The 27,496-nt window shown below is 39.7% G+C and overlaps 1 protein-coding gene across 4 annotated transcripts in view; it reads left to right on the forward strand.

The window, feature by feature from the left end:
* The first annotated feature begins 544 nt into the window (after positions 1-544).
* pard3bb (par-3 family cell polarity regulator beta b) overlaps positions 545-27,496 on the forward strand; it is a 1,128,463-nt gene continuing 1,101,511 nt past the window's right edge. The window contains exon 1 of one of the 4 annotated variants that reach the window (XM_059967323.1): positions 545-1,717. In XM_059967323.1, the coding sequence (XP_059823306.1) occupies positions 1,598-1,717 (120 nt within the window). In that variant the 5' untranslated portion in view covers positions 545-1,597. The remainder of the gene's footprint in view (positions 1,718-27,496) is intronic. The other 3 variants (XM_059967326.1, XM_059967321.1, XM_059967325.1) reach the window with 3 other exon arrangements.

A 27,496-nucleotide genomic window follows, 5' to 3' on the forward strand; every position in this document is an offset into this window, starting at 1 on the left:
CCACTCCAAGTTCCAGATTCATAACAGTTATTACTCTGGAACTATCTGGCTCCTGACCCAGTGTGAATAACTTCAATCACCTCAACTCTGAACCCATTCCATGACCTATAGACTCACTTTCAAGGCCTGTACCAGTCAGTATTATTTATTTACTTAAAAATTATTATTTGGAAAATTTGTCCTCTTTTGCTGATTGGATCTTTGTTATGTAGAGTTTTTCCCCATAAATTCTATTGTATTTCTTTATTTTCCTATGAGAAAATGAATTTTAAGGTAATATATGGTGATATACATGTACTTGGAGAATAAATTTGCTTTGAACTCCAGCTGTTTGAATTTTCCATCTAACAACCATCACGAAATACAACTTATTTCACAAAAAAAAATCTTAAATCATATAATCGTCCCCACAGATTGTTTTGGCAATAATTTTATCTATAGACTATCCTCAATCTTAGTTTACTAAGAATATTTCAAGTAGTAACTTGCTTTTAAAGTGCATTTAAAAAATCTCTGCGTTTTATTTTGCGATTCTCCGGGCGACTCGTTTATAAGTGATACTGCATGATTTACTGAAGTTGCGGTTTCAGAGAGCATCGGCGAGCAAAGGGTTAACTTCTGAATGAGTGCACACAGATTGAGAGAGAGAGAGCGCGAGAGAGATCGAGGCCTGGCGTGTCTGCTCCCGCTGCGGCCACGAGAGGGAAAAGTTTGGAGAAAAGTATTTTGGCGGAAGAGTTTGAGAGAGGAGAAAGCTCCAACCGAACCTCCCCGAGGTGAAACACCACACTAACAGAAGATCCGGTTCAACGGTCTCTCAAGGAGTTTAGAAACTTGTAAGGAGAGGAAAAGAGCACGGTAATATAGGAAAAGGAGGCATCGGCAAAACAAAATCAGGGGACTGGTTTCGGTGTCATAAAGAACTGGTCAGCTCTTGCTACCTGACCCCCAGTGCAAGGAAGCCAAGCGTAGGGTGGGGTCAGTGATCGGTGTTGGATCTTACTTGGGATTTGACGGCAGCCTGAGAAACTTTTCCCCCATCTTCCTGCCCGGATCCTATTCCCACTCTCCCGCCTTGTTTCACCTGGGAGAGGAAGTCGGCTCCTTCCGGCCGTGTCGGTGGACCAGAGAGTTGGGCAACAGACTTCCTAGATCAAGCACCTGCATTGTATATGGTGGCAGAGAAGCAATACCAGTAATAGGGATAACACAACGATTCAAATCCTATATCGACTCCCAGGAAGTTTCATTGCGATCTTGACTAGACTCTGCCCCCCCCCCCCCCATACACAGTGCAATTATCTCCATACACGGTCTGAACGGAAACTCGAGAAAGGGGAGGGCTTAACTATTTTAAATTTATTCAATTAATTTTCATCGCTGTTACAAAAATACTTGTTTCACCTAACCTGCTTGCACCTGTATTTCCATTGTCTGAGGATGAGGGGTCTTTAACTGGAGTTGAGAGAAGAATTGCCAGCATCCTGAGCTGTTTGGCCCGAGCCTTGGCGAGTCGCCCTTCACGCCCAGGTGTACAGGTGCGCCGGCAATCAGTCGTTCACCTGTGCTACGCTCGGTTCTGTCGCAAGCTGTCGGCATGAAGGTGACGGTGCAATTCGGCCGCACGGCCATCGTCGTACCTTGTGGTGACGGGACCCTCAGCGTTCAACAACTGATACACCAGGCCGTCCAGAGATACTGCAAGAACGCTGCCAAGGTAAGAAAGCAAGACTCACGCAACTCCAAAAACCGAAATAAACGACGCAGGGCGAATGTTTATCTATGGGCAGTTAAGCTAACCAACATGGTGACTTTGAGTGTGTCGTCATGAGTCAGGAGAGTAATTCTAGATACCACTCCTTTACACATTATTTAACCCATTTCCACGGTGACAACAAGAGACACCAACAGGAATAGGTCAATTATCCAATTAAGCCAATTCTAGCTTTCAATAAAACTGTGGCTGAGCATTTAGTTAAAAGCAGTCTTTTAACTACTTACAGTTAACAAAGAGCAAATTTCTGATTTGAAAATTGTTAGCCTCAATTGTTGCATAAAGTGACCATCTGCAAGTTTGTTTACATCCTTTCGCAACTTCCTCATGACCTGTTCACTACTCCATCAGCATTCAACTTCATTCCCTTCTCTTCATGTGTGCTGACACCCTCTCATCTTGTATGCATAAATGGTATTCCATAACTTCATACAGAGACAGTACATCCTTCTATTGTAGTTTTGAGCTGTATGTCATATTCATCCTTTTTTAGGTCATAAAAATCTGGTCAGTTCTTTGTAATAATTGCAAAGCTGCTTCTTGGTATTAATTTCAAAATGACACTTTAAAATTGCTCTGTACGTTTATATTTGTGCATTTTAAAACAAAATGCACATTGACATTCCTTTCTTTTTTCAGAATCATCCTTGAGCTTTAGATTTACTCAGTATCAAAGACTTATTGTTATCTGGGGTCACTAAAGGTTTGGTTTTAAAATAGATTTTGATTCCACTTTTGCATCATGTGAGGATTAAAAATGAATTTCATCAGTGGAAATGTAATCTCATCTTATTCATTGATTGCTGACAAGCTTCTCATAGGTTGTCCAACTATGTGTTACTGGGCAATGCTTTCCTTCATGATTTTGAACTTTACAAAAGGTAAATATGTACCAAATTAGGCACAGTTTTAATTAAGCCATCAATCAGAAATCAATCATCAATTGAAACTTAGTCTGTCACTGGGGTCTGTTGTGGAGAAAATGCTGCACCATAATATCTTCTATATTTTGGATGAAATGTTGACTCTTGTTAGCCTTTTATGGACTTAAAGGCTTTCCTCTGATGCCCCATTTGTTGAAAGAGGTCAGGGGAGTTGTTCCTCAGGTTTTGACCAATGTGTAGCCTCAAGTGAAAAACCTGAATCAGGTTATCTGATCAATATCCAAATACTGTTTATGGAAATTTACTGTGTACTGATTGACTGGCATTTTCCTTATAAGAATAACTATAATTTGAAGATGTTTTGCTTGTAATACACTAAGGATTTGCATAAATACAAATCTCTAGCATGATCTTATAATTGACTTTTTGGTATGTTCTGCTTTGGGAGTTTCAAGGAAAAATAAGATTTTGTTTTGGATTTGTTTTACCAGGCATAACTGTCTTTTTAAAGTACAGTAGAAACTAAAAATTAGTGTTGAGAAAACTCATCCTTATTCCTGCTCATACCCCACCAAAAATAACCAGGAGCATTTTGGTCTCTTAAGAATTCTCACTCTTTCTGTTCTGTTGTGGGTGGCCTGCAACTAATGATATCTGATGTGACAATGGTGTAGTTTTTTAATGCTTTGAGCTTTGACCATGCAATCATCTTTTGAAGCTCCAATATTATTCAGCGGTGGAAAAGCCCTTGTAGTTTGTATTCTTACATATTAATTTTCAGACTGAGAATTGTGTCTCTACTTACTCCAATATTTCATTAGCTGAGTTACCTAGGTCCCTCCTTGTCTCATTTATTTCTTATCAAAGTTTAAAGTACATTTATTATTAAAGTATGTATGCATTATACAACCTTGAGATTCATCTCCTTGGAGGCAGCCACAAAACAAGAAACACAAAAGAACCCATTTAAAAAAAAATCCAACACCCAATGTGCAGAGAGAGGAAAAAACTTCATGCAGATACTAAAAGCAAGCAGACGATTTCAGAATGAAAGTGAGTCCATGGACATGAAGCCTGGAGCAGCCAGAGCAAGTCCACAACCTCAGCCTTAGTGGAGAGAAGAGTGGAGCAAACATCACAGAACAGAAAGCAGAACCAGCCTGACGCTCGCCTCCGGTTCCGACACACTGCCTTTTCCATACATTCGACCCGGCACTTACATTATCCAAATGTTGGGTCATTCCTCGCACTAGGATCTGGGCCCAGTTGCTTTGATACATTCTGGGCCTGGACCCCGCTACCACATTCTGGCCTGTATCCAACCTTTCCAAATTGGCCTGGTGCTCAGATCAATCAAACTTCACTCACAGTTTAGGTGGTCAGGTTCCAAACCTCCTGTTCTCCTCACTCAAACTCTGCCTTTGACCCTGACCACTTATCTGCTATTCTTTGACATTATTATCTAAAATCAAAACATCAGGTTCCTCGTGTACACTGGTGTTTGCCTTTATTTTATTGTTGTATCTTTTAATCCTAATACTGTCCTTGTTTTGCATTTTTGTTGCCATGCAACAATGTTGCCAGAGCTAAAATCTCCAACCATTTATTGAAAATACTTGTTTTTAGTCCATCACGAGCCTATACCTTGGTCACATTTTCCACATATGACAACTGTTAGAAGCTGGTTGATAATAATTGCTGTTTGATCTGGGTACAGTGGTGGCATGATGGTTAAGTGACTGGATTACCCAGAGGTTTAAAACTAAAATTGCTGGAAACACTCAATGGGTCAGGCAGCAGCTGTGGAAAGAGAAATGGATCGACAGTACAGGTTGAAAAGCCTTCATCAAGATCAAGATCACGAGAAACAAGTTACTTTGAAGTGGCGGACAGGATGGAGAAGAGATACATTGGGAGAATATGTATCTGACAGGGTGAGGTGAGTATAACAAGGAATTCTGGATAGGATCTGCCTTGGGACTAGCATGTAAGTGTCTTCACAAAGAAGACACAACAGTGCCTTTACTTTCTTAAAAGTTTTGATAGATTTGGCATCTGAGCTAAAACTTTACAAATTTCTATAGCTATATAGTGGAGAGTATCTAACTAGTTCCATCAAAGCCTGGATAGAAACAACAATGCCCAAGAACAGAAAACTATGCAGAAAGAGGTGGGTACAGCCCATCCATCATAGGCAATGCTCTCCCATGATGAGCATATTTACATGTAGCACTGCCACATGAAAGCAGCATCCATCATCAAGTACCCTACCATCCAGGCCATGCTCTGATCTTGCTATCACCATTGGGCAGGAGATAGGGGAGCCTTGGGTCCCACACCACCAGTTTCAGCAGCTCTTGTCACTCTGCAACTACCCTGAACTCACCTCAATTCTGAACTGATTTCACAATCACTTTGAAGGGCTCTACGACTTGTGTTCATGCTTTATTTATTTTTATTGACTTTCTTTTGCACAGTGGTTGTTTGTCAATCTTTGTTTATGCATACGTTGTAATAAATTCTATTGTATTTCTTTATTTTTTTGTAAATGTCTGCAAGAAAATGAACCTTGAGGTAATGTATGGTAACATATACGTACTTTAATAATAAATTTATTTTGACTATGAAAAATCCAGAGATGGGAGTTTGAATCCTATTGTGGCAGTATTGGAACTTAAATTTGGTTAATAATCTTGAATTAAAGAAAAAAAGAAATCAGTTACAATGACCAAATTGGTTTCAAAATACCATCTAGTTCACCGATGTTCTTCATGGGAGGAAATCTATCTTCCTTGCCAGGGTCTATCTCTGAACCCAGCAATGCAGTTGAATGCTGGTTTGAAATTGCTTAGCAATCCACTAGGTTGCAGAACAAGTAGGGATGGGCAAAACATTCTTGCCATGCCAGCATCGCTCAGATCTGAAAAATGAATGACCGAATTTTTCGATTCATCATCAAGAATGTTTACTTCCGCTTTGTGATATCATCCATTATCAACTCTCCCTTTCATTGACTGTTCCTGGAATCCTCTCCTATGCTGTTGTTATGCCTAAACCTGACTATTTCATTGCTCTTGCTGACTAGTCTTTCACTTTGTGTAAAACTTCAGCTCAGTGTTTCCCAAACTTTTTTAGCCCAAAACCCCCCAAAGTACTTTCATACTTTACAACACCTCCACCCTAAAGCACTGTCATACTTGCCAACACCCCTGTTAGGCACAATATAATTTCTGGCACTCCCATAATGTAAAACCATGTCTACCGTACACTAACATGAGAAAAATGATCTTGCTTTAAATTTTTGTCTTGAAACCTAGCTGACAGTACCTGTGTGCTGTACAGTAGCTTCGATATCAATGTGATCCTTCAGCTTGATGGTTTTCAGCAAGAGAGAAAATATCTGGTTCAAGTTGTGACAGCAAAAGCCTAACAGTGTCCAAATGGTTTCTGTCTTTTGATTTTGTGGTTCACTTCACTGAAGCCTCTTTCAACAAGGTAGGAGGATGGAAATGCAATGAAAAACAGTTTGACTGTTCTTCAAAGACCAAGAAACTTCGTCTGACAGTGTAGCCACGTACCTTAAAAGCCGACATTATTGAAAAGCATTTTTGCTCCTCCTTCATTCCTGTAAGCTCTCTTTCTGTTCTTCCATCTTGCAAAGAAATGGGTTAATTACCCAGTCCGGAAATTCCAGATTGCTCAAATCCTTGAATTGATTCTGAAAATCTTTCTTCAGTGACTGCAGGTGTAAGTAGTACTCTTGCAATTCACTGTCTGTGAAGAAGAGTGTGGTACTTTCCATGCAGGGAAACTGTGAGAACGTTCTTCTCCCTCTAGTTTGCTTATATATTTCCAACTTTCTGATAAAAGTGGACACTGTACTCTTTGCCAGGATTAAATTGAAATTCTCACCCTGCAGTTTCATATTTAGATTGTTCATTTTGTCATATAGATCAGCTAGGTATGTCACATCTCCACATAGAAGTTCAATCTTATTTTGCAAGCTCTTGTTGACTTTGAACAAAAATTTAAACAGTGTTAAAAAGATTGAAGAAACATTTTAAACAGCAGCCTTTTGCCAGTCAATGCACTTAAGTGTGAAGAAGCAAGTGTTCAAACTCCTCATCGTTATCTTAGCATAACTGCCAAAGAATTCTGCTATTTAATGGAGAAGATTTAATTTTGTTGGTGGCAGATATTACAAGAGTCATGCTTGAAAAAATTTGTTGGCTGAGGTTTTTGGCTGCGAGATGTTGATAATGCATTATACAATAGATTATAAACAGACTTGGAAATTCTTTTTCATAAATGCCATTAAACCAGCATGGCGACCTGTCATATATAGTGCTCACATCTGTTGCACAAGAAATCATGTTCCTAATTGGAATACTTTTATCCTCAATATATATTTTGAGGTCATTGTGGATTGATTCTCCATTGATTTTTGTTTTTAACATTTTACCAAAGAGAATTTCTTAATAAACTTACTTTTTTGATAAACTGTACATATGCCATTAGCAATGTCTCATTGTCTGACTCAGTTGACTCTCCAGTTGTATCCCAAATTTTGTTCTTTGTAGCTTTGTGCGTAGTTGATACTCAGTGTCTTTACTCATTTCATCAATACGATGAGCTACAGTTATTATTCAGAGGAATTGATTTTAAGATACTGGCATCCATTTAGAGAACAGTGGTGAGCACTTCTGATACAGCAGACATTATTCATTTTTCACCAATTGTATGACTGTTTCATGGCTTCATTAGACAGTACAGTATTACAAATAAGACACAAGGGGCATCGCTGCTCTGACAGGAATGGAATAAAATCATACTCCTAGAATGTAACGTTGTATTGATGCACTTATTGTAGTTTGTTTCTTAGCAAGATTAAAATTCAAAGCTTCACTGCCTTCTGACTCATAGAGATCATGCTGTATGTACTTATCATTATTAAAGGGGCTAAATTAAAATAAAAAATTGAGCCAAACTGAGAATGCCGATGTTGATGATAGCGCCAAGTTGACACGATTGGTCAGGTCTCGGGTTCGGGTGCAGCTTACCGCTTCCCCTCCGCCCAAGAATCTATTTCCCCTAACATCCCCTTAGGCCACGTTACTACCCCCTTGGGGGGTGTGGTACTACCCCTCCCCATTGGGATTTTACTTTCCAATGAGCCCTGGTGACCTATGGGGGCTCCAGTTCTGCAGTCTCTGATTTGTAATTATTCTGGCTTTGTTGCCTGGGATCTAAGATCAGGAACTGGCTCCCTTTAATCTATTTGTTTATTAACTGCTTTGTGATGATCCTTTAAAATCCAAATTTGAACAAGCCTTTGGTTCTGTTGTGATCAAATTTTGTCTTTGATCTGTTATCTTCTGTATCTATATCTCAATTAAAATGTTTTTATCACAAATCCCTTATGAAGTGTCAGTGCTATAAAACTCCAATAATCTGCTATCCAACTATTCAAAAATCCTGATGGTTCAGCCTCTGGTTTTTCAAATGATATTTGTCCATTCCCTTTCTACTTAGCAGTACTCTGGTTGCCATGTTCCTTGTCACTTGTGTGGTTCTCTGGGAAATTTATTACAAGGCTGTGTAACATCTGAAAAAGCGAATTGAAGGTGTGTTGTGGTATTAATATAAATGATATTCAAGAGTCCAGAAAATCTGCCAGTCCAGAGCCCCCAGAGTCTCAGGTTATCAGAGTTTTATTGTAGATGTTCATTGCTCTGGAATTCCCACCCAAAATTCATCTTCAGCATTTAGCCCTGACCATGAAGTATGTTCTATGACCATAAGACTGTACAACTCATGTTCTTGATAATTGTTTATTTTTTCTTTTTGTATTTGCAGTCTGTCTTTTAAACATCGTTTTTTTTGTTCATCTGTCGCGTGTGTTCTTTTTATTGATTCTGTTGTGTTTCTTTCTATTTACTATGAATGCCCATAAGAAAGTGAATCGCAGGGTAGTGTATGGCAACATGCATGCATTTTGGTAATAAAGTAACTTTGACCAAGGTTGATGTCACCTATTAAAATATTTCCTTCTGGATCTTAGTTCATATTGTTCCTTGGGAAATATATTTATATTGCATGTTTAGTATTATTAAAGTTGAATACCAATTTGACAGTTTAAAAAAAATGAGGGTAGGATCATGAACTAAGCACAAATGAAAGCTGAGAAATCTTAGCTATGTTTTATGATTTTTGTTACTTGCCTGAAGTAAATTTGCCTTCTTCACAAGCCTCAAGGTATTGTGATTTGATGTGGTACTTGATAGATCATGTAGAATTATACACATCAAATGGAAAAATTACCTGCTTGCAACCACATGAAAGTTAATAAGGTTGATGCTTGCCTTAAAATTGGCACGTCTGTATCATGATGAATGTAACCTTTGCGAGCAACACATAAAATGCGTGAGGAACTCAGCAGGGCAGGCAGCATTTATGGAAAAGAGTAAACAATCGACATTTCAGGCTGAGACCCTTCATCAGAACTGGAAAAAAAGATGAGAAGTCATATTTGCAAAACAGGTCAAAAGAAAGATCTGCATTTTTAAAGCAGTTTTTATAACCTCAAGGTCATAAAGTATTTGACAACCAAATTACAGGAAAAGCTGCAAGTTATTTGATAAATATTGTGATAAACCCCCAAAAGGGATAGTAATTTTTCTTTCTCTCTGTATTTTCTCTTTCCCTGGAGTTATTGGCCTTGGGAATGAGAGATCAGTAGGGTCTGTCTCTGCTGTTTGCAGTCCCCAATGCAAATACACATGGGACCACCTGGTCTCTTTGTATCCCTTTCTACCTGTGAATAGCTGGTACCCGAACCTGTCTAACCTCTGGCAATTTTGATTCTCAGAATAGGCTCATGTACACTTCCTTGAGTTTGATCACAAACGTTAAGGCTATCTATCCAGTGCTGAACTCTCAGGCATAGCCTTCTTTTGAATAGGAGTAGATTCAAGGCCCTATCTATCCAAGGCTATTTTAAAGAAGAACAGAGAATCTCTTCTCATTTGTAATCAGCTATTCATTCAAATAGATGCTGGAAATAGTAATTCAAAAATAATTCCAACTACTACTCAGATCATTCAGTTGAGGGCATTGAAAGAAATAAAGCAGAACCCTTGTACTTGCTCTGGTATTCACTGAGGTCATGATTGATCATTTATCTGAGTTCCACTTTCCTCCTCTAATCCAATCTCTTTTAATTCCTCTGACTTTTCCTTTCTTTGTCAAGAATGTATGCAGCCTCCATGACTAGCTAGAGAATTTCGAGGACTCCTCAGGCTCTGGGTGAAGAAATTTATTTTTCTCTCTCATTCCCTGTTTCTTCTCATACCAGCTGGGTAAAACATCAACACCACATCTACCCTGTCAAAGGCCATTAAAATTATGTATATCTTAGTGAGATATTCAAATTAGCTATTGGGTTTCCTACATTACAATCGTAAGACTTGGTGTGGAAAGGTAAAGTTTAATATGGGACATTCAAAATTGGTTAATGGGAAGGTCTTATCTGATAAAATTGATTGGATTTTTTTGAGAAAGTAACAAGGAAGATTGATGAGTTTGATGCATGATATGTTTGATGAGTTTATGTTTGACAAGAGTCCATGAAGGTGGTTGACAAAATAAAAGAGAAAATCTGCGAGTTGCAGGAAATCAAGATTACTGGTTGATAGCTTTTGATTCCGTGCTCTTGGTAATGTAAAAACTGGCTTGGATCTAACTGTAGGGGGTCAGTAAAGAAATTTTGCAGAAGGTGGGAAAAAGAGAGGTAAAAGGGGGTGGAGGAGTTGCATTACTAATCAGGGACAATATCGCAGCTGTACTTAGAGGGAACATATTGGAGGGCTCGTCCGCTGAGTCTATGGGTAGAACTCAAAAATAGGACTGGTATAATCACTCTGATGGGATTGTACTACAGACACCCAATAGACACTGAGACATTGAGGAACAGAAATGCAGATATTCAAAACAATAGAGTTGTTGTTATGGGGTACGTAAACTTCCCTAATAAAAACCGGAACTTTCTGAGCGTAAGAGGTTTAGACGCGGCGTAATTTGTTAGGTGCCTCCAGGAGGGTTTCTTAAATCAATGTGTAGATAATCCAACAGGAGGAGGGGTTGTACTGGATCTGGTGTTGGGCTTGGCCAGGTGACTGACCTTTCAGTGGGTGAGCAGTTAGGGAACAGTAATCACAGCTCCTTAAGTTTTAAGATGGTTATAAATAAGGATAAGTATGGACCTTGTGGGAGAGTATTAAATTGGAGCAGGGCAAATTATGAGAGCATTGGGGTGGAACTGGGGAGAGTTAATTGGAGGGTGTTTAGGGACCAACTGCACAGAGTATGGGACAGGTATGTTCCAGTCAGAAGGAAGGACAAGGATAAGAAAAGGACAAGGGCAAGGTAAGAAAACCTTGGATGTTGAGCAAATTTAGTCAAGAAAAGGTAAAGTATGTAAATCTTAGAAAGCTGGAATTAAGCAAAGCCCTTGAGGATTATAGAGAAGCCAGAAAAGAACTCAAGAGAATTTGGAATGCCAGGAGGGGTCATGAAAAGTCAGCACACTGATAAGGGCAACATCCTTCAGTGTTGAGGAACAGGGGGATCTTGAGGTCCAAGTGGGTAAGTACTTTGATAGGGTGGTTTAGAAGGCATGTGGAATGCTTGCCTTTATTATTTTAAGCATTGAGTTCAAGAGGTCAAGAAGTTATGTTGCAGCTTTATAAAATCCTAGTTTGGAGTATTGCATACAGTTCTGGTTGCCCTGTTATAGGAAGGATGTTGAGGTTTTAGAGAGAGTGTAGAAGAGTTTTATGAGGATGTTGCCTGGACTAGAGGACATGTGCGGTAATAAGAGGTTGGACAAACTTGGGTTGTTTACTCTGGAGCAGCAGAGGCTGAGGGCATCTCATAGACGTTGATAAGTTTATGAGAGGTGTAGATAGAGTAGACAGACAGTATCACTTTTCCCAGGGTTGAAATGTTCAAAATCAGAGGACATACATTTAAGGTGAGAAGGGGTAATTTAAAAGGAGATGTAAGGGGCAAAATTTTTACAGAGTGGTGGGTGCCTGGAATGTGTAGGCAATTAGTTTAGCTGGCCATTTGATTGCCAAGTTATTTGGTTCAGCACAGCAGTGTGGTGTGCTGTTCTTGTGCTTATGTTTTATGATTCAAAAAACTGTGGGGTGGTTAATGAGGAAAACTTGAGACTGTAGGAAGGAGTAGAAGGTCTGGAAAATTTTATTGTGAGTTGACATGAAATTTGGTCCAGCCTAGTGTGAGGTAAAGGTATTTTGGGAAGAGCAGCAAGCAAAGTAAGGCTATAAGCGATAAAATGGAGGTTACTGAGGAAAGTGGAGAATTGGAGGGAGCTTGAGCGAGCAACCACAGATCTTTATCAACAGTAGACAAGGTTGAAGTGATCCAAGTAGCATGCAGGATGCTTTTCTTTATCACTGAATGAAAGAGTGGGGAGCATAGTTCTAGTCACTGCATTGCAGGAAAAATGTAACTGCATTGGTGAGGAAGCTTATGAAGAAGCAGCCGTGACTGTAGAATTGAATTGGTTCCAGTTTGCAGTGGAGGGGACTGAGAGGCCTGATCAGTGTTTTTGTGCAGGGGTGTTGAAAATCAGAGGCTACATTATTAAAATAACTGTAAGAATGGCAGTGGAGACATAGCAGGAGATTTTCACCCAGAGACTGATAGATTGTCTGAAGAGACTGCCTTGGAGGGTGATAGAGGCAGAAAGCATCATTACACGTAAGTTGATATGAAGAGTTATTACTGGACACAGCAGACAAAGTCCTGAGAGGTGGGTAAAATGGGTTGCGTTTGTTTTGCCTGGTGCAGTGAGCTGAATGGGATTCTCCTTCATTGTAAATGTTCTCATTCTCTGATTGAGAAGTACTTTATTTACACACAAGTGTGCTAGGGGATTCTGAAGGTTGTAATGTGAAAGAGTCATGTCTTTTTCTGTCTGATTGCCAGACTGATAAATCTTTTATTTCATACTTTCGATTTAGTTTCCCCTACAGTATGTGTACATTTTGATCTCTAAAAGATAAATATATTTCTATTTAGGAGCTGATTTATGTGTGGAATAATTATATTTCCCTGGAATCCACTAAGCCTCATGGGCGATAAGCTTAAAGGTGCCCTTTAAACTTGCTGCAAATTCGTATTAATTGATGTAAGCTCAGCTCTTATAAATGTTATGTATTTGCATCTGCTCTAGTATTTTAAAATTACTGATTATTATTTTTTCTCTTCTATATTGTGTATTGCATTGAACTGCTGCTGTTAAGTTAACAAATTTCATGTCACATGCTGGTGATGATAAACCTGATTCTCATTCTGATCCCATTCTTGTTTTCTCCATTGTTATGGTCATCATCGTTAGTTGATGAGCTATAAGAGCAAAACTGTATTTTATACTTCATAGTTCCATAACTTTCCCTTCATTCCATGGGATTCCCACCAATGTGCTGCATGTAGCAACACTTCCTTCACTGTTGCCTTTGTCCATTTCCCGGCTGAAACATTCAATGCCCTGTAGCATGAGTGATTTGTTTGTAAATTAGTGCACTGATTTACCAGGTACATAAAGCCAGGCTTGAAATTTAATGATTGTTAATGCAGGGCTAGGCTGAGCTATAGTTTAGACATTGCAGTGAATTTCTGCCTGTATGTTGAAGTTAAAAGCATGGTTAGGAAGAAGAGCTTGATCTGAGTTGTATATCAAAAACCTGAATGCTTAATCAACTTGATATTTCAAGGCTGTCCTTGTTGTAACTACTTGCGACTGGTGAGCGAGAAAGTAAACTGTTAAAGATTGGGGTATTTTCAACCAGGTGGAGCCTTGTACACTGCTCCTCACTGGAGTAAACCCATCAAGTGATATAATTTTTTGATCATTCAGTTATTATTGTCATCAAAAGTGAAGTCATTAATTTCAGTCTGTTACACAACCTCTCATACTCAGCCCAAGACTTCATTCTTCAACTGGCATCTGTCTGTATCACAACTGTGTTCTTGTGGACCCAAAATCAGTTTTAGAAGGTGTCTATATGTTACCACGATTGAAGACATTGTTCTCCATAGCTTCAAGTGATTGGCTCCTGCCCTCCTGTATCCCATCCTTATGTAAGCCATTTGCCAACATTTTAAATTTAACTGTTCCAATTCTCTCATTTACTCTTTCTCCACTTTCTCCATCATTGGAAGTTACCTTGGGTCCCAACTTGTACCAGGGCCCATTCACCTGTCACCCCTATTGGTTGACTTAGCTCCTGGCTAGTTACTTAGTGTCCAACTCCTCACATTGCTTTGCTCTGCCCTTTTTCTGCAAAATTCTCCAGTTCAACAACTGTCTTGATGTCAGCTTTTGTCAATTTCTGAATGTCTTCTATTTTTTTAAAAAAAGTGATTGATGACTGAACTTTGAAAAATAAAACAAAATGAGCAGTGAACCGGGTTAATAGTCAGTGGAGACCGCAAGGTTGCCATAGTTTGAGATTTTGAACTGTTTTAGAAATAGGGTTGCTGAATTAATTTGAGCTGAATGCATTGTCAAAGCCAGAAACTCCAATCAATTCAGTATGTACATTTAATGTCAGAGAAATGTATACAATATACATCCTGAATTTTTCTTTCTTTGCAAACATCTATGAAAACAGAGGAGTGTCCCAAAGAATGAATGACAGAACCCCAAAGTTTCTCCCCCAGCCCCCCAGCTCCCCCTTCCCACGCATAAGCACCAACTTCATTAATAGTTATTTAGCTACAACTTTCAGGCTCCTGAACTGGCAAGGATAACTTCAATTACCACTATAACCTGAAACTATGACTGACAGACTGCCTTTCAAGGACTCATTATAGCTCTTGTTCTCAGTATTTTTTTTATTGGCACAGTTAGTCTTTTGCACATTGGTTGGCTGTCAGTCTTTGTTTAAGTATTCTTGTCCATGAAATTCTACTGTATTTCTTTTTTCCTCTAAATACCTTCAAGAAAATGAATCTTAAGGTTGTATATGTCAACATGTATGTACTTCAATAAATTTACTTTGAACTTCAACCTTTTGAAATTGTAATGTGAAAACAGACCATTCAGCTTAATTTATCAAGGCTGGTGTTTGCCATTTCACTGAATTATATCATGAAGCTCTCACACTACTTAATTACCCTTTTCATCACCTTTCTTAAGATACTCATAATAATTGCATTATAAATATGAGATGACATTGTACGTCTTAACTAAATTACGTATTAATCAACTGAACAAGGCTCTCCTATAAGTCATAAGAGCAGAATTAGGCCATTCAGTCTATTGAGTCTGCTCCACCATTCCATCATGACAGATCCTGGATCCCAGTCAATCCCGTACATCTGCCTTCTCACCAAATCCTTTGATCCCCGACCGATTAGGAAATGATCAACTTCCACCTTAAGTATATGCACGGATTTGGCCTCCACTGCAGTCTGTGGCAGAGCATTCCACAGATTTACTACCCTCTGGCTAAAAAAAAATACTCCTTACCTCTGTTCCAAAGGGTTTTCCCTCAATTTTGAGGCTTTGTGCATTACTGTGATATTCTGGTGCTGCTGCAACTTATTTTCTGCTACTTATCTATTTAATACTGTTTTTCTATTACTGTCTTGTTTTTATCCACTGCTTTGTTTAATTGCCTGAGAGGAAGCCAGAGTTTCATTGTATCTATGTATAATGACAATAAAGATCATTCATTCATTCATTAGTGCTGGATACCCCCACCATAGGAAACATCCTCTGCGCATCCACCCTATCTCGTCCTTTCAACATTTGGTAGGTTTCAGTGAGACCCCCCTTGCACTCCTCAAAATTCCAGTGAGTACAGGCCCAAAGCTGCTAAGCACTCCTCATATGTTAACCCCTTCATTCTTGAAATTATCCTCGTGCACCTCCTCTGGACTCTCTCCAATGACAACACATCCTTTCTGAGATATGGGGCCCAAAGCTGTTGACTGTACTCTTAAGTGTGGCCTGACTAGTGTCTTATAAAGGATCAGTGTTATCCCCTTTTCTATATTCTATTTCCCTTGAAATAAATGCCAACATTGTATTTGCCTTCTTTACCACAGATTCAACCTGTAAATTAGCCTTCTGGGAGTCTTCTTGCACAAGGACTCCTAAAGCCCTCTGCTCTTCTGATGTTTGAACCTTTTCCTCATTTATATAGTAGTCTGCACTATTGTTCCTTTTACCAAAATGCATTATCATACATTTCCCAATGCTGTATTCCATCTGCCACTTTTTTGCCCATTCTTCCAATTTGTATAAGTCCTGCTGCAATTTCATTGCTTCCTCAGCACTACCTACCCCTCCACCTATCTTAGTATCATCCATAACCTTTGCCACAAAGCCATCAATTTTATTATCGAAATCATTGACAAACAATGTGAAAAATAGCGTTCCCAATAATGACCCCGAGGAACACCACTAGTCACTGGCAGCTAATCAGAAAAAGCCCCTTTTATTTCTGCTCGCTGCCTCCTGCCTGTCAGCCATTCTGTTATCCATGCCAGTATCTTTCCTGTAATGCCACAAGAACTTGTTAAGCTGCCTCATGTGTGGCACTTTATCAGACACCTGAAAATCCAAGTAAATGACATCCACTGCCTCTCCTTTGTCCGCCCTGCTTGTTACTTCTGCAGAGAACTCTAACAGGTTTGTTTGGCAAGACACACAAAATGCTGGTGGAACATAGCAGGCCAGGCAGCATCTATAAGGAGAAGCACTGTCGACGTTTCGGGCCGAGACCCTTCCTCAGCATTTTGTCTGTGTTGTTTGAATTTCCAGCATCTGCAGATTTCCTCATTTGTTGTTAGGCAAGATTTCCTTTGACAGAAACCATGCTGACTTTGACTTATTATTAGTCTCCAAGTACCCTGAAACCTCGTCCTTAATAATGGACTCCAACATTTTCCCAACCACTGAGGTTAGGCTAATTGGCCTATAATTTCCTTTCTGTTGCATTCCTCCCTTCTTAAAGAGTGGAGGCACTCCTGTTGTATAAGTCCAAGTTGTGTGATGAAAATTACTGAGTTAGCTTCCTTTCTTACCAGGAACCAATTTTGAAAAAATTAAAATATGAAATTCCAGGGAACATACTTTTTGCCGCTCCTTGTCCTTGCCCTTGATAAAACTTTGCATGCAGTAGATCCACCTACTTCTGAAGGAAGAGTGCCTAACAAATCCTTATCTTCGTTTTATCACTCTGTTCCTGGTCATATTGCAAGAAGTCATTATTGGCTTCTCAGCCTATTTAATATTCACCTACATGTACTGTGAAATGTCAGACTCTGCTCAACACTTCTGAAAGCTACCATGTATTAACACAAGCAAAACAATTATTTACCTCTACATTCTGATAAGAACAAAAAGTTTCAACGTAAGATAATTTATTTTTCATGTGGGTAAACATCTCAAAGTTCTCTGCAGGAGCATAATTGAGAGACGGGGAGGTAGGGTGGGAGAAATAGGCACCAGAGTGAATTTTTGAAATCCCAGTCTAACAACTTTCTGGAGGCATCTTATCAAAGTGAGTATGACAGTTTCAAGAAGGGATAGCACCTTTAGGAAAAAACAAGCAGCTGTGGTAGGTAACAAATATGGACCATGCCAGGCACAATATTTAGAGTAGCTTTACATGTAGTGAGTTAGGAAGCTTTGTGTGAGTAATGGTAAGCCATGAAGTTTTTTGAAGGTGGGATCAACATTTATGGAGAGAATTCCAGTGCTTTGGGCCTTGATGATTTTTCAATTATGCGCTCTTGCTTGACATAAGATGCTGGACAATTGCAGATTCATAACAGCATGTAGTGGTCGCTTGTTAGTATATTGGGAAATTGTGGGTCCGTGTAATAAAAAGATGGATCAAAGGCAGGAAAGGATCATCTGCCGTACTTAACAGTTGCGATGCCTTAAGTTTTGTGATTGGAACCCTTTTTGTCACTAAGCCCTATTTTGGGAGAGTGGATAGAAATATCTGACCAACTTTTCAGAGGGAAGTATGAGAAAATTCTTAGCAATTATAAGTAACCATTTTCAGAATGTTGAAATTTAGCTGTGCATTTATTGCAAGTAGAGAAGAAATTGTTCACCTTTTTGAAATTTGTGAATGTCCTTGTACATTTACCCTGGGATACGCTTGTATCCTGAAAGTAAGAACAAATAGAAATAGTTATTCAGGTATAAAAATGGGGCAGAATTGATTGGGGGAACCTGTGCTTTCCAGGTCTTGGTTGAATTTTTTTTTCAGATTTGTAATCATAGTTCTGCTATGGCTTTTCACTTGTATTTGCATACATGGTGTTTTTATGGACTTCAGTAATTGTTACTAGACCATGATTTATGGAATTAAGTTCATATACTTCTGCCACCTCCAACGGGATCCCACTACTAAGCACATCTTTCCCTCCCCCTTCTTTCTACTTTCCGCAGGGATCGCTTCCTACGCAACTCCCTTGTCCACTCGTCCTCCCCCCATCCCTTCCCACCGATCTCCCTCCTGGCACTTATCCTTGTAAGCGGTACAGCTACCCTTGCACTTCCTCCCTCACTGCTATTCAGGGTTCCTTCCAGGTGAGGCGACACATGACCTGTGAGTTGGCTGGTGTGGTATACTGTGTCCAGTACTCCCGGTACGGACTTTCATGTATTGGTGAGACCTGACGCAGACTGGGAGACTGTTTTGCTGAACACGTACGCTCTGTCCGCCAGAGAAAGCAGGATCTCCCAGTGGCCACACATTTTAATTCCATGTTCCATTCCCATTCTGATGTGTCTATCCATGGCCTCCTCTACTGTCAAGATGAAGCCACACTCAAGTTGGAGGAACAACACCTATGTCTGGGTAGCCTCCAACCTGATGGCATGAACATTGACTTCTCTAACTTCTGTTAATGCCTCTACTCCCCTTCTTACCCCATCCCTGATTTATTTTTCCCCCTCCCCTTTTTTTTTCTCTCTCTGCCCATCACTCTTTGCCTGTTCTCCATCACCCTCTGGAGCTCCCCTCCCCCCTTTTTTGTCCCTCGGCCTCCCGTCCCATGATCTTTTCCCTCCGCCAGCTCTGTATCCCTTTTGTCAATCACCTTTCCAGCTCTTAGCTTCACCCCACCCCCTCCGGTCTTCTATCATTTTGGACTTCCCCCTCCCCCTCCCCCTCCTACATTTAAATCTCTTACTATCTTTTCTTTCAGTTAGTCCTGATGAAGGGTCTCGGCCCGAAACGTTGATAGTGCTTCTTCCTATCGATGCTGCCTGGCCTGCTGCGTTCCACCAGCATTTTGTGTGTGTTGCTTGAATTTCCAGCATCTGCAAATTTCCTCGTGTTTGCTTAGTTCATATACCGTTGTGTTTTCACAAGCTACTGTAGAAGTACTGCTTGAAAGTTTGCTGTTGTTAAATTCGTTAAAGGGAGAAAACTCTTGAAATATTAAAATCTGTTTCAGAATTTCTTTGCCTTTGATAACAATTTTTTTTGCTGTTTGCAATTATTGATCACATTCACACTGCATAGAAAGAGGTGATGCATCCTAATGAGACTCTTTGGGAGGGAGGTGAATAATTAATTTCAATTATTTACATTGAAATCCCTGCAATTTTTGCTTTGATACATGTGTCCTTCCTTTCAGATCTCAGTGTATTTATGCTTCTTAATTTTCTTTTCTGTTGCTAATGATCTATATTGCTTGTAAGTATTGATTATCCTTTTCTTTAAATTACTATCATAAAACTGCATGTATATGTCTCCTGTTCCAAAGAAAATAATCACTTTTCTTCTTTTTCCTTCTCAGGTTAACTTGCCTTATTTCCTCCATCATTTTGTCAGTTGCCTTTAAGTTTGTTTCAGTCACAGCTCAATTAGTAGCACTTGGGGTGGTAAAAGGAAAATGGAATGTGGAATGTAGTGTTGCAGTTATTGAGAAAGTGCAGTACAGATTGACAAATAAATTACAAGAGCCATCACAAGGTAGATTGTGAGTTTGAGTTCATCTTTTGGTGTCTTAAGAGGTCTGTTTAAGAGCCTAATAACAGTGGAATAGAAGCCATCCTTGAGTTGGGTTTGTGCTTTCAGGCTTTTGTATCTTCTGCTTGACGGGAGAGTGGAGAAGAGAGTGATGGGAGGGAGAGCTCCGTAGTTACGTTCACAGCTTTCTTGAGTCAGTGAGAAGTTTAGATAGAGTTAATGGAGAAGTTAATTTGTGTGATGGACTGGGCTGTGTTCACAGTACTCTGCAATTTCTTATGGTTTTGGGCAGAACAATCACCAGACCAAGCTATGATGCAAATGGATAGGATGCTTTGTGTGGTGCATCTATTAAAAAAAAATTGGTATGGGTCCTTGGGAGCATGCTGAATTTCCTGAGCTTCCTGAGGAAATGGAGGCATTAGTGTCCACATGGCTGGACCAGAACAAATGGGCAATATTGACATAAGACCATAAAACATAGCAGAATTAGGCCACCTGGCCTATGTCTGCTCTGCCATTCCAACATGGCTGATATATTATCCCTTTCAACCACTTCCTTTTGCTTTCCCCTGCTTCAAGAGATCTTGAAGTCCGTAGTTCCCTGAAAGTCGTAAAGTGGGTGCCATGCTTGCTTTTATAGATTGATATATTGGGTGTAAGATTCAATAAATTGTATTTTAGCTATTTTCAGCTTTTGCAGCACTGTGTGCTATTCAGGTTGTCCCGTCACAGAAGAATGTGAAGGTTTTGGAGACAAAGCAGAAAAGATTCACAGGTGCATGGCCTGGATAAGGGAATGTCAACCATAAGGTGTTGAGCAAATTTGGATTGTTTTTTCTGGAGTGTCAAAAGATCGGATAGTGGTTTTCAAAATTATGAGAGACGTGGATAAGATAGATGGCTAGAATCCTTTTTCCTTCCAGGGTAGAAATGTTAAATACTAGAAAACATGTTTTTAAGCTTAAAAGGGTCAGAGTTTAAAGGATATACTTTCAGCAGGTAGGCTGAGAAGTGGCAGATGGATATCAACCTGGGAAAGTGTGATGTGATACACCTCAGAAAGTTGAGCTTGAAAGCAGAGTACAAGGTTAATGGTTGGATTCTAAGCAGTGTGGAGGAATGGAGGAATCTTGGGGTCCACATCCATGGATCTCTCAAAGTTGCCATGCAATTTGATAGGATGGTTAAGGTGTATGGTAGATTGGCTTTCATTAATCGGATAGAGGTTAAGAGCCGCGAAGTAACTTTAGACCATAAGGCATATGAGTAGAATTAGGCCATTTGGCCCATTGAGTCTGCTCTGCTATTTCATCATGGCAGCTTTATTAACCCTCTCAACCTCATTCTCCTGCCTTCTCCCCATAACATTTGAAGCCCTGTCTGACCAATCAAAAATCTATCGACCTTCGCTTTAAATATATTCAATGATGTGGCCTCCACAGCTGTCTTTGGCAATGAATCCCAAGATTCTTTGCCCTCCAGCTATAGAAATTCCTCATCTCTGTTCTGAAAAGACAGCCCTCTATTTTGAGGCTGTGTCCTTTGGCCCTAGACTCACCCACAATAGCAAACATCTCCACATTCACTCTGTCTAGGCCTATCAATATTGGATAGGTTTCAGTGAGATCTCTGCCCCCCCCCCCCGCCCCTTCTTCTAACCTCCAGAGAGTACAGGCCCAGAGCCATCAAATGCTCCTCACATGTTAACCCTTTCATTCCTGGAATCATTTTCTTGAACCTGCTCTGGGCCCTCTCCAATGTCGGCACATCTTTTCTTAGATAAATAGCCCAAAGCTCCGAAAGTGATCTGACCAATGCCTAATAATGCCTCAGCATTACATCCACATTGTAACTCTGTAAAAGTCTACCACTTGGAATATTCTGTTCAAGTATGGTTGTGTCATTATAGGAAGTATGTGGAAGCAGAGAGGATTTATCCAGATTGTGCCTGGATTAGAGTGTATATCTTTTGAGGAAGGGTTGAATGAGTTGGGGCTTTTACTTTGAAGTGAAGGAGGATGCAGGGTGACGATAGATGTGTATGAGATAAGAGGTACTGAAGGACTGGATGGCCTGTGCCTTTTTCCCAAAATGGAAATGGTTAATGTGAGAGGGCATAATTTTATAATGATTGGAGGTAAGTATGGAGAGTTGTTAAGAGGTCACTGAGTGATAAGTGGTGCTCACCATAAATACATGTCCTCTGGTATTAGTCTTTCAAACCTGGGAAAATGATACTGGCAATATACTCTATTTATGCCTCTCAATGTCAAAATAAATTTATTATCAAAGTGCATTTCTGTCACCATATACTACCTTGAGATTCAGTTTCTTGCAAGCAGTTACAGGAAAATATATTGGAATTCATGAAAAACTATACATAAACAGACTGACAAATAGCCAATGTGCAAAAGAAGACAAATTGTGTAAATAAAAAAAATAAATGGGCAATACTGAAAACATGAATTTTTGAGTCCTTGAAAGTGAGTCTGTAGGTTGTGGAATCAGTTCAGAATTAAGGTGATTGAAGTTGTCCATGCCAGTTCGGGAGCCTAATGGTTGTAGGGTAATAACTGTTCCTGAATCTGGTGTGATGAACCCCAAGGCTCCTGGACCTCCTACTGATGGCAGCAGTGAGAAGAGAACCTGGCCTGGGTGGTGGGGGTTCCCGTTGATGGATGCTGCTTTCTTGTGGCAGTGCTCATTGTAGATGTGCTCAATGTGGGGAGATATTCCCCACTGTGCATCTATAGAAGTTTGTCAAAGTTTTAGGTGACATGCTGAGTTTATGCAGACTTTTAAGGAAGTGGAGGAGCTGTCATGTCTTTTTTTTTGATGGCACTTATGTGCTGGTCCCAGGACAGATCCTCTTGTGTGATAATGTCAATGAATTTAAAGTTACTGACCTCCTCCGCTTCTAATCCCCGAATGAGGACTGGCTCATGGACTTTTGTCTTCTTCCTCCTTTCGTCAATAATTAGCTGTTTGGTTCTATCACAATCTCGAACCTCTGTTCTGCCTTCAGCTACCAGAGAAAACAACACATTTTTACAACTCCTGCTTTTAGCAGATGCCCTGTAATCCAGGCAGTATCCTGACAAACCTCTTCCAATAATCAGATTACAATGATATGCCAGAAGTAGCCTACAAATTATTCCTTGAACCAAAAATGCCTTTGTAACTTCATTCTTGAAGTGCCTTTGTTTAACGGTTCCCTTGTTAAAGTCCAGCACTTGCTGAGTTTTTTAATGTTTACATATACTTGAAGAATAGATTGAGGCAGCATGAAGATAGGTTTCTACCAAAGGAGGTGTAATGTGCTCCTTCCATCTGCTAGTGTGCAGGTCACCCTTGGGCAAAGTGTAGCACTTGCTTAGACACTCCCTACCACTCCCCACTCCTCTGGAATCAGTATCAGTATCATGTGAAGCTACGGGAGCGGATGGTAGATTGTTATATGAATAGCTGATGCATATCACAAGTCCTGGTTATGTGACCACTGATGACAGGCAGACAATCTCTGAAGAGCTTTGATAATGGCTAGGGTTGCCTGTTTTGTAAAGACACTGCCCAGAAGAAGACAATAACAAAGTGTGTGTGCGCGCGTGTGTTCTTGTAAAAATAATAATTCCTGAGCAATCATGGTCAAGACTATGATCGCCTATGTCATATCACATGGCACATAATGGAAGAGTAATAGAGAGGAAGTTGTACTTGTGAAAGGGAAAGATAAAACATGATTTTCCAACTAAGAGCACATTTAATTGGTGAAGGTAATTATGTTATACTTTAATGGGCAGATCTCTACCCTACAGTAATGTAATCCAATTTGTTTGCTGTGTCCTTGTAAAAACTGTGAAAGCCAATTGATATTTTTAAAGCTAGTATATATTATTTGTACAAACATTTGCTTCTCCTCCTTTCATTTGAATTGCTCCAGAATATATTTTTGTGCCTTGACACTCCTGTGCGATGTGTGAGATTCATTTGAATGCTGTCTTGTAAATTACCTCCTTGTTTCTGTAAACGAGGCAGTCTTGTTTGATTATCTGTCAGTCCTCTATTGTGACATTTTAATTTGATTCAGTGAAGCTGGCTTTCCCAACAACAAATTGTTGTCTTGATCATTAATATTTCATTTGAATAGCTGTATTTTTGTTTTGTGTTTTCATTTAGTCAACTCAAGTTTCAATACAATCATCTGGCTCATCCATGTAGGTGGAATATTGAGAGTTTGCTGCAGTGGGAATTTTTAATGCTTTTTCCTATTTAAATGTTGTGAATGTGAACACATGGAAATATTCCTTGTTTGTTTTCCATTTTCAAGCTTTTAAGCATCCTTCCTGTCTGGGTTAAGGGAAAGAAAGTGGTTGCTGATGGTTGTGAGATTCTACTTGCATAAAATGTAAATGGATAATGAACAGTGTTTTTGGTAGTGTCTGCAAAGATGACTAATCTGAATAATGTGTGTAGCAGCAAAGTCTATGTTTCTATAACATAGCTTAATTAGGTACAACATTACTAATATTTATGATATATATATATTTTTGTGCAAAGTCACTGCTATTTGGCTTGAAGTGTGAGGGCAGAATGGTGGGTTATGACTGGTCGAAAAGTGCCGGACAGCAGTGACTGGCTGGTTGTTTTATGAATGTTGGAGGATCTGAAGAAACTGCATTTCAGGGCTTTTGGTGTTACTAACCATTCAGATCAATTTCAAAGATGTTGATTTTCTGTTCAGAAATTGTTCAAGGTATAGGATCATTTTCTTGTCTGCTCCCTTACTGAGGGGATTGCTGTGTTAAAGGGGGCCTTATGGAAAAGGAGGGTTGTAAAGTAATCATTTGAAAACTAGTTATGACAATTTCTGACCTTCAGCTTTTTCAACCTTTGTAGAATCATTATGGATGGATTGATCATTGTGCATTACTTTAAATAGATATTTCTCTGTTCGCAAATTTATGATCCAGAATGCATTCTGATTTAAATATATATTTGTGGCAGTGATCTCACTTTCTCCTGAATTGATGGGCTGAATGGCCCCTGTGTCTTGTGGCCTAACTCTCTACCTGTGCTCTTGGATTGGAAGATGTGTACCTTAACCAGTTGACCACATCAAGAACTTCTGGATGCTAACTATAAATCTACTTTCAAGCTAGTTTCTAATGAAGACTGCAAATACACCCGTAACTTAGGATAGCAATCACTATCTCGAGGAATTCCAGACATGAACTGTTCATAATGAAGTATATTTTACTTTGGCACCCTTTTTTTTGGTTTTGACAGTGCTGTGGCCATGAAAGTATCCTTTCTGCCTAGTTGTTCCTTCTGCAGGCATTTCTTTGGACACCTGCTCCATTATCTCACTGTATGAAACTATGTATTTGGACTACTTACTGTCCCACATGTATGCTGATGCAGTATTTTGCCAATAGTTCTTCAGCAGTGTTTCAACCCGAGTGACTCAGTGCCCATAGATGAAAGTACACAGCTCTGATTAATAGCTACAATAAGTAGCTGAAACTGTCAGTCACCATTTACAACCCAACAGTCTGTCTTTCATAATCGGTGAAACCCATAAAATGGGAAGTTTCTTCTCCATTTCTGCTTAACACACATACTCTGTCTTAACAGAGTGTTTCACATATTCTTGATACATACCTTGTTCAATAACCAACAGTCTTGCAGTAGGGTTGAAAGTACTTGCTAATCAAGATGGTCTTCAGCTGATAGTGAGCATATAACATTTAATAATCTCCTACACAAATGCATATTAAATCTAATTTAACAAACCTGAAATCAACTCTTTATTCTCTGTTTCCAATGCATGGACTATATCCTATTAAGGCTTTACACCCTTTTGTCCTCTTGCACCCATTTACCAAGGACAACTGCAATCCTCTTTTTGTGGGACCTGTGTGTTTATTTAGCTACTTATCCAGTGGAAAGTAAACCATTGTGCCTTCTGAAACGGGGAATCTGAGGCCAAAATAGTAACAGTAATATTTGCCTTTCCCATTTCCCTCAAGATCACTCAGTCCACCCATATTTGCCACTTACGATGGTTTATCTTTCTATTGATGACATTCACCTGAAACAACCTTGAAGGAAAATAATACCAGTCATTACTATCTCAGTAGCTTGTTCCCTGTTTGCATCTTGGTTTTGAACCCTGATTGAAACTCCAAGTGTTCCATCAGTGCTCATTTCATACCCTTGGCAATCTTGCATGCACTATCCTATGCTGAAAACATGGATTTGGTTGAACTGCCTGCATACCAAGAATCCAGCAGCACGAACTTAAATTAAAAAAAAATGAATTATGAAAGCTGTGTACTTGGGTTTGCCTTTAACATACCAAAATCTTTGTTCGTTTTCTCATCTGGACTTGCTTGTGCCTATTGAGCATATTATTGGCAAAGATCTCTGGGGATGCTGAATAGGAATACCCTTTCAAATAGCATCCTCCAGGGTGATCTCATTCAAACTTCATGGCAGAAATAAGCTTGCTAATGTTTCTTTTCGGGCTTCTAGTAATTTTATTGCCATATTTTTCTGTTCTATGCTCTCTTCAATGGCCTTGATTATAGCATTTTCTCTGGGAAACACCTTTGCCTATTCTTGCAAAGGGGGAAAAGGTTGTGACTTTTCAAAGTTTTACAATGTCCCACACACCTGCTATACACAGCTTGAATGGAAGCCATACTGAGAGTCAGGCAGGAGATCTTTTGCCAGAGATGAAAGCTGGTTGCACAAAATTTGGGCGAGTACCTTTCCTGTTGTAGAGAGGAGGGAGATGCCTCCATAATTTCTGCAGTCAGCTTTGTCACCCTTTTTCTTTTGAAGAGTGAGACAATCAGAGTGTCCCTGAGTCTAGCTGGAATCTTCTCTAGCCTTAGATCTTGACAAGCAGGTCATGAATATGATTTAAAAGTTCCATGCTACCTTGCATTTTTTTTTTTTGCAACCCATCTGCACCTCGTTGACACCAGGAGGCTTACTCATGTTCTCCTCATGGGTTGATGACTTCAATGTCCACAGTGGTGTTATGACTGAGTAGCTCCTGAAAATGTTCCTTCCGTTGAGAATTGATGGCATCATTGTCCTTCAGCAGCCTTTGTCCATTTTTTTTTTGGAGCGAAGGGGGTTTAGGCCACGGTAGTTTGGGCCATACACCGTCTTGGTGGAAATAAAAAAAACGTGATAGCACCAGAGTCAACAAGCTGCTGTATTTCTCGGGCCCTCTCAGTCCACCACTGATTCTTTATTTCTCTTGCTCTACGCTGGTCTACGGCCTTGGATTTGGAGTGGGCTTCTCCTTTTGCCTTGCAGTTGATGTCCTTCTGCCAAGCACAGAAAGTTTTCCTTTTGTTATTGATTAGCTCTTCTATTTCATTGCCATTTTCATCAAACTGGTCTTTGATATTCCTCGTCTTGCATCCAGTGATTTTACAAATATCAAGGATGGTGATCTTCAGTGTTGTACAGTGTGTTTCACTGCCCTGTGGATACCACTTTGGGAGTCTTTCAGAAAGTACAGTTTGGAGGTGTTGTACCTTTGCTCTGTTTTTTAGGCTCTTGATGTTGAACCTGGGATGGCTTAGCTTCTTCTGCACTCCACTCTTCCGCATGATTTTGATGGTCATTTGTGAGCAAGAAAGCCGATGGTTCTTGGCTCTTGGATTCTTTATGTCTCTCTGAACAATGACATAATCTGCAAGATGCCAAGTATTTGAACGGGGATGCATCCACAAAGTTTTCACCTTATTTCTCTGGTGGACCAGGATGTCGGTGATGGT

Source organism: Hypanus sabinus, chromosome 4 (genome assembly GCF_030144855.1).
Source record: "Hypanus sabinus isolate sHypSab1 chromosome 4, sHypSab1.hap1, whole genome shotgun sequence".
NCBI lineage: Eukaryota > Metazoa > Chordata > Chondrichthyes > Myliobatiformes > Dasyatidae > Hypanus > Hypanus sabinus.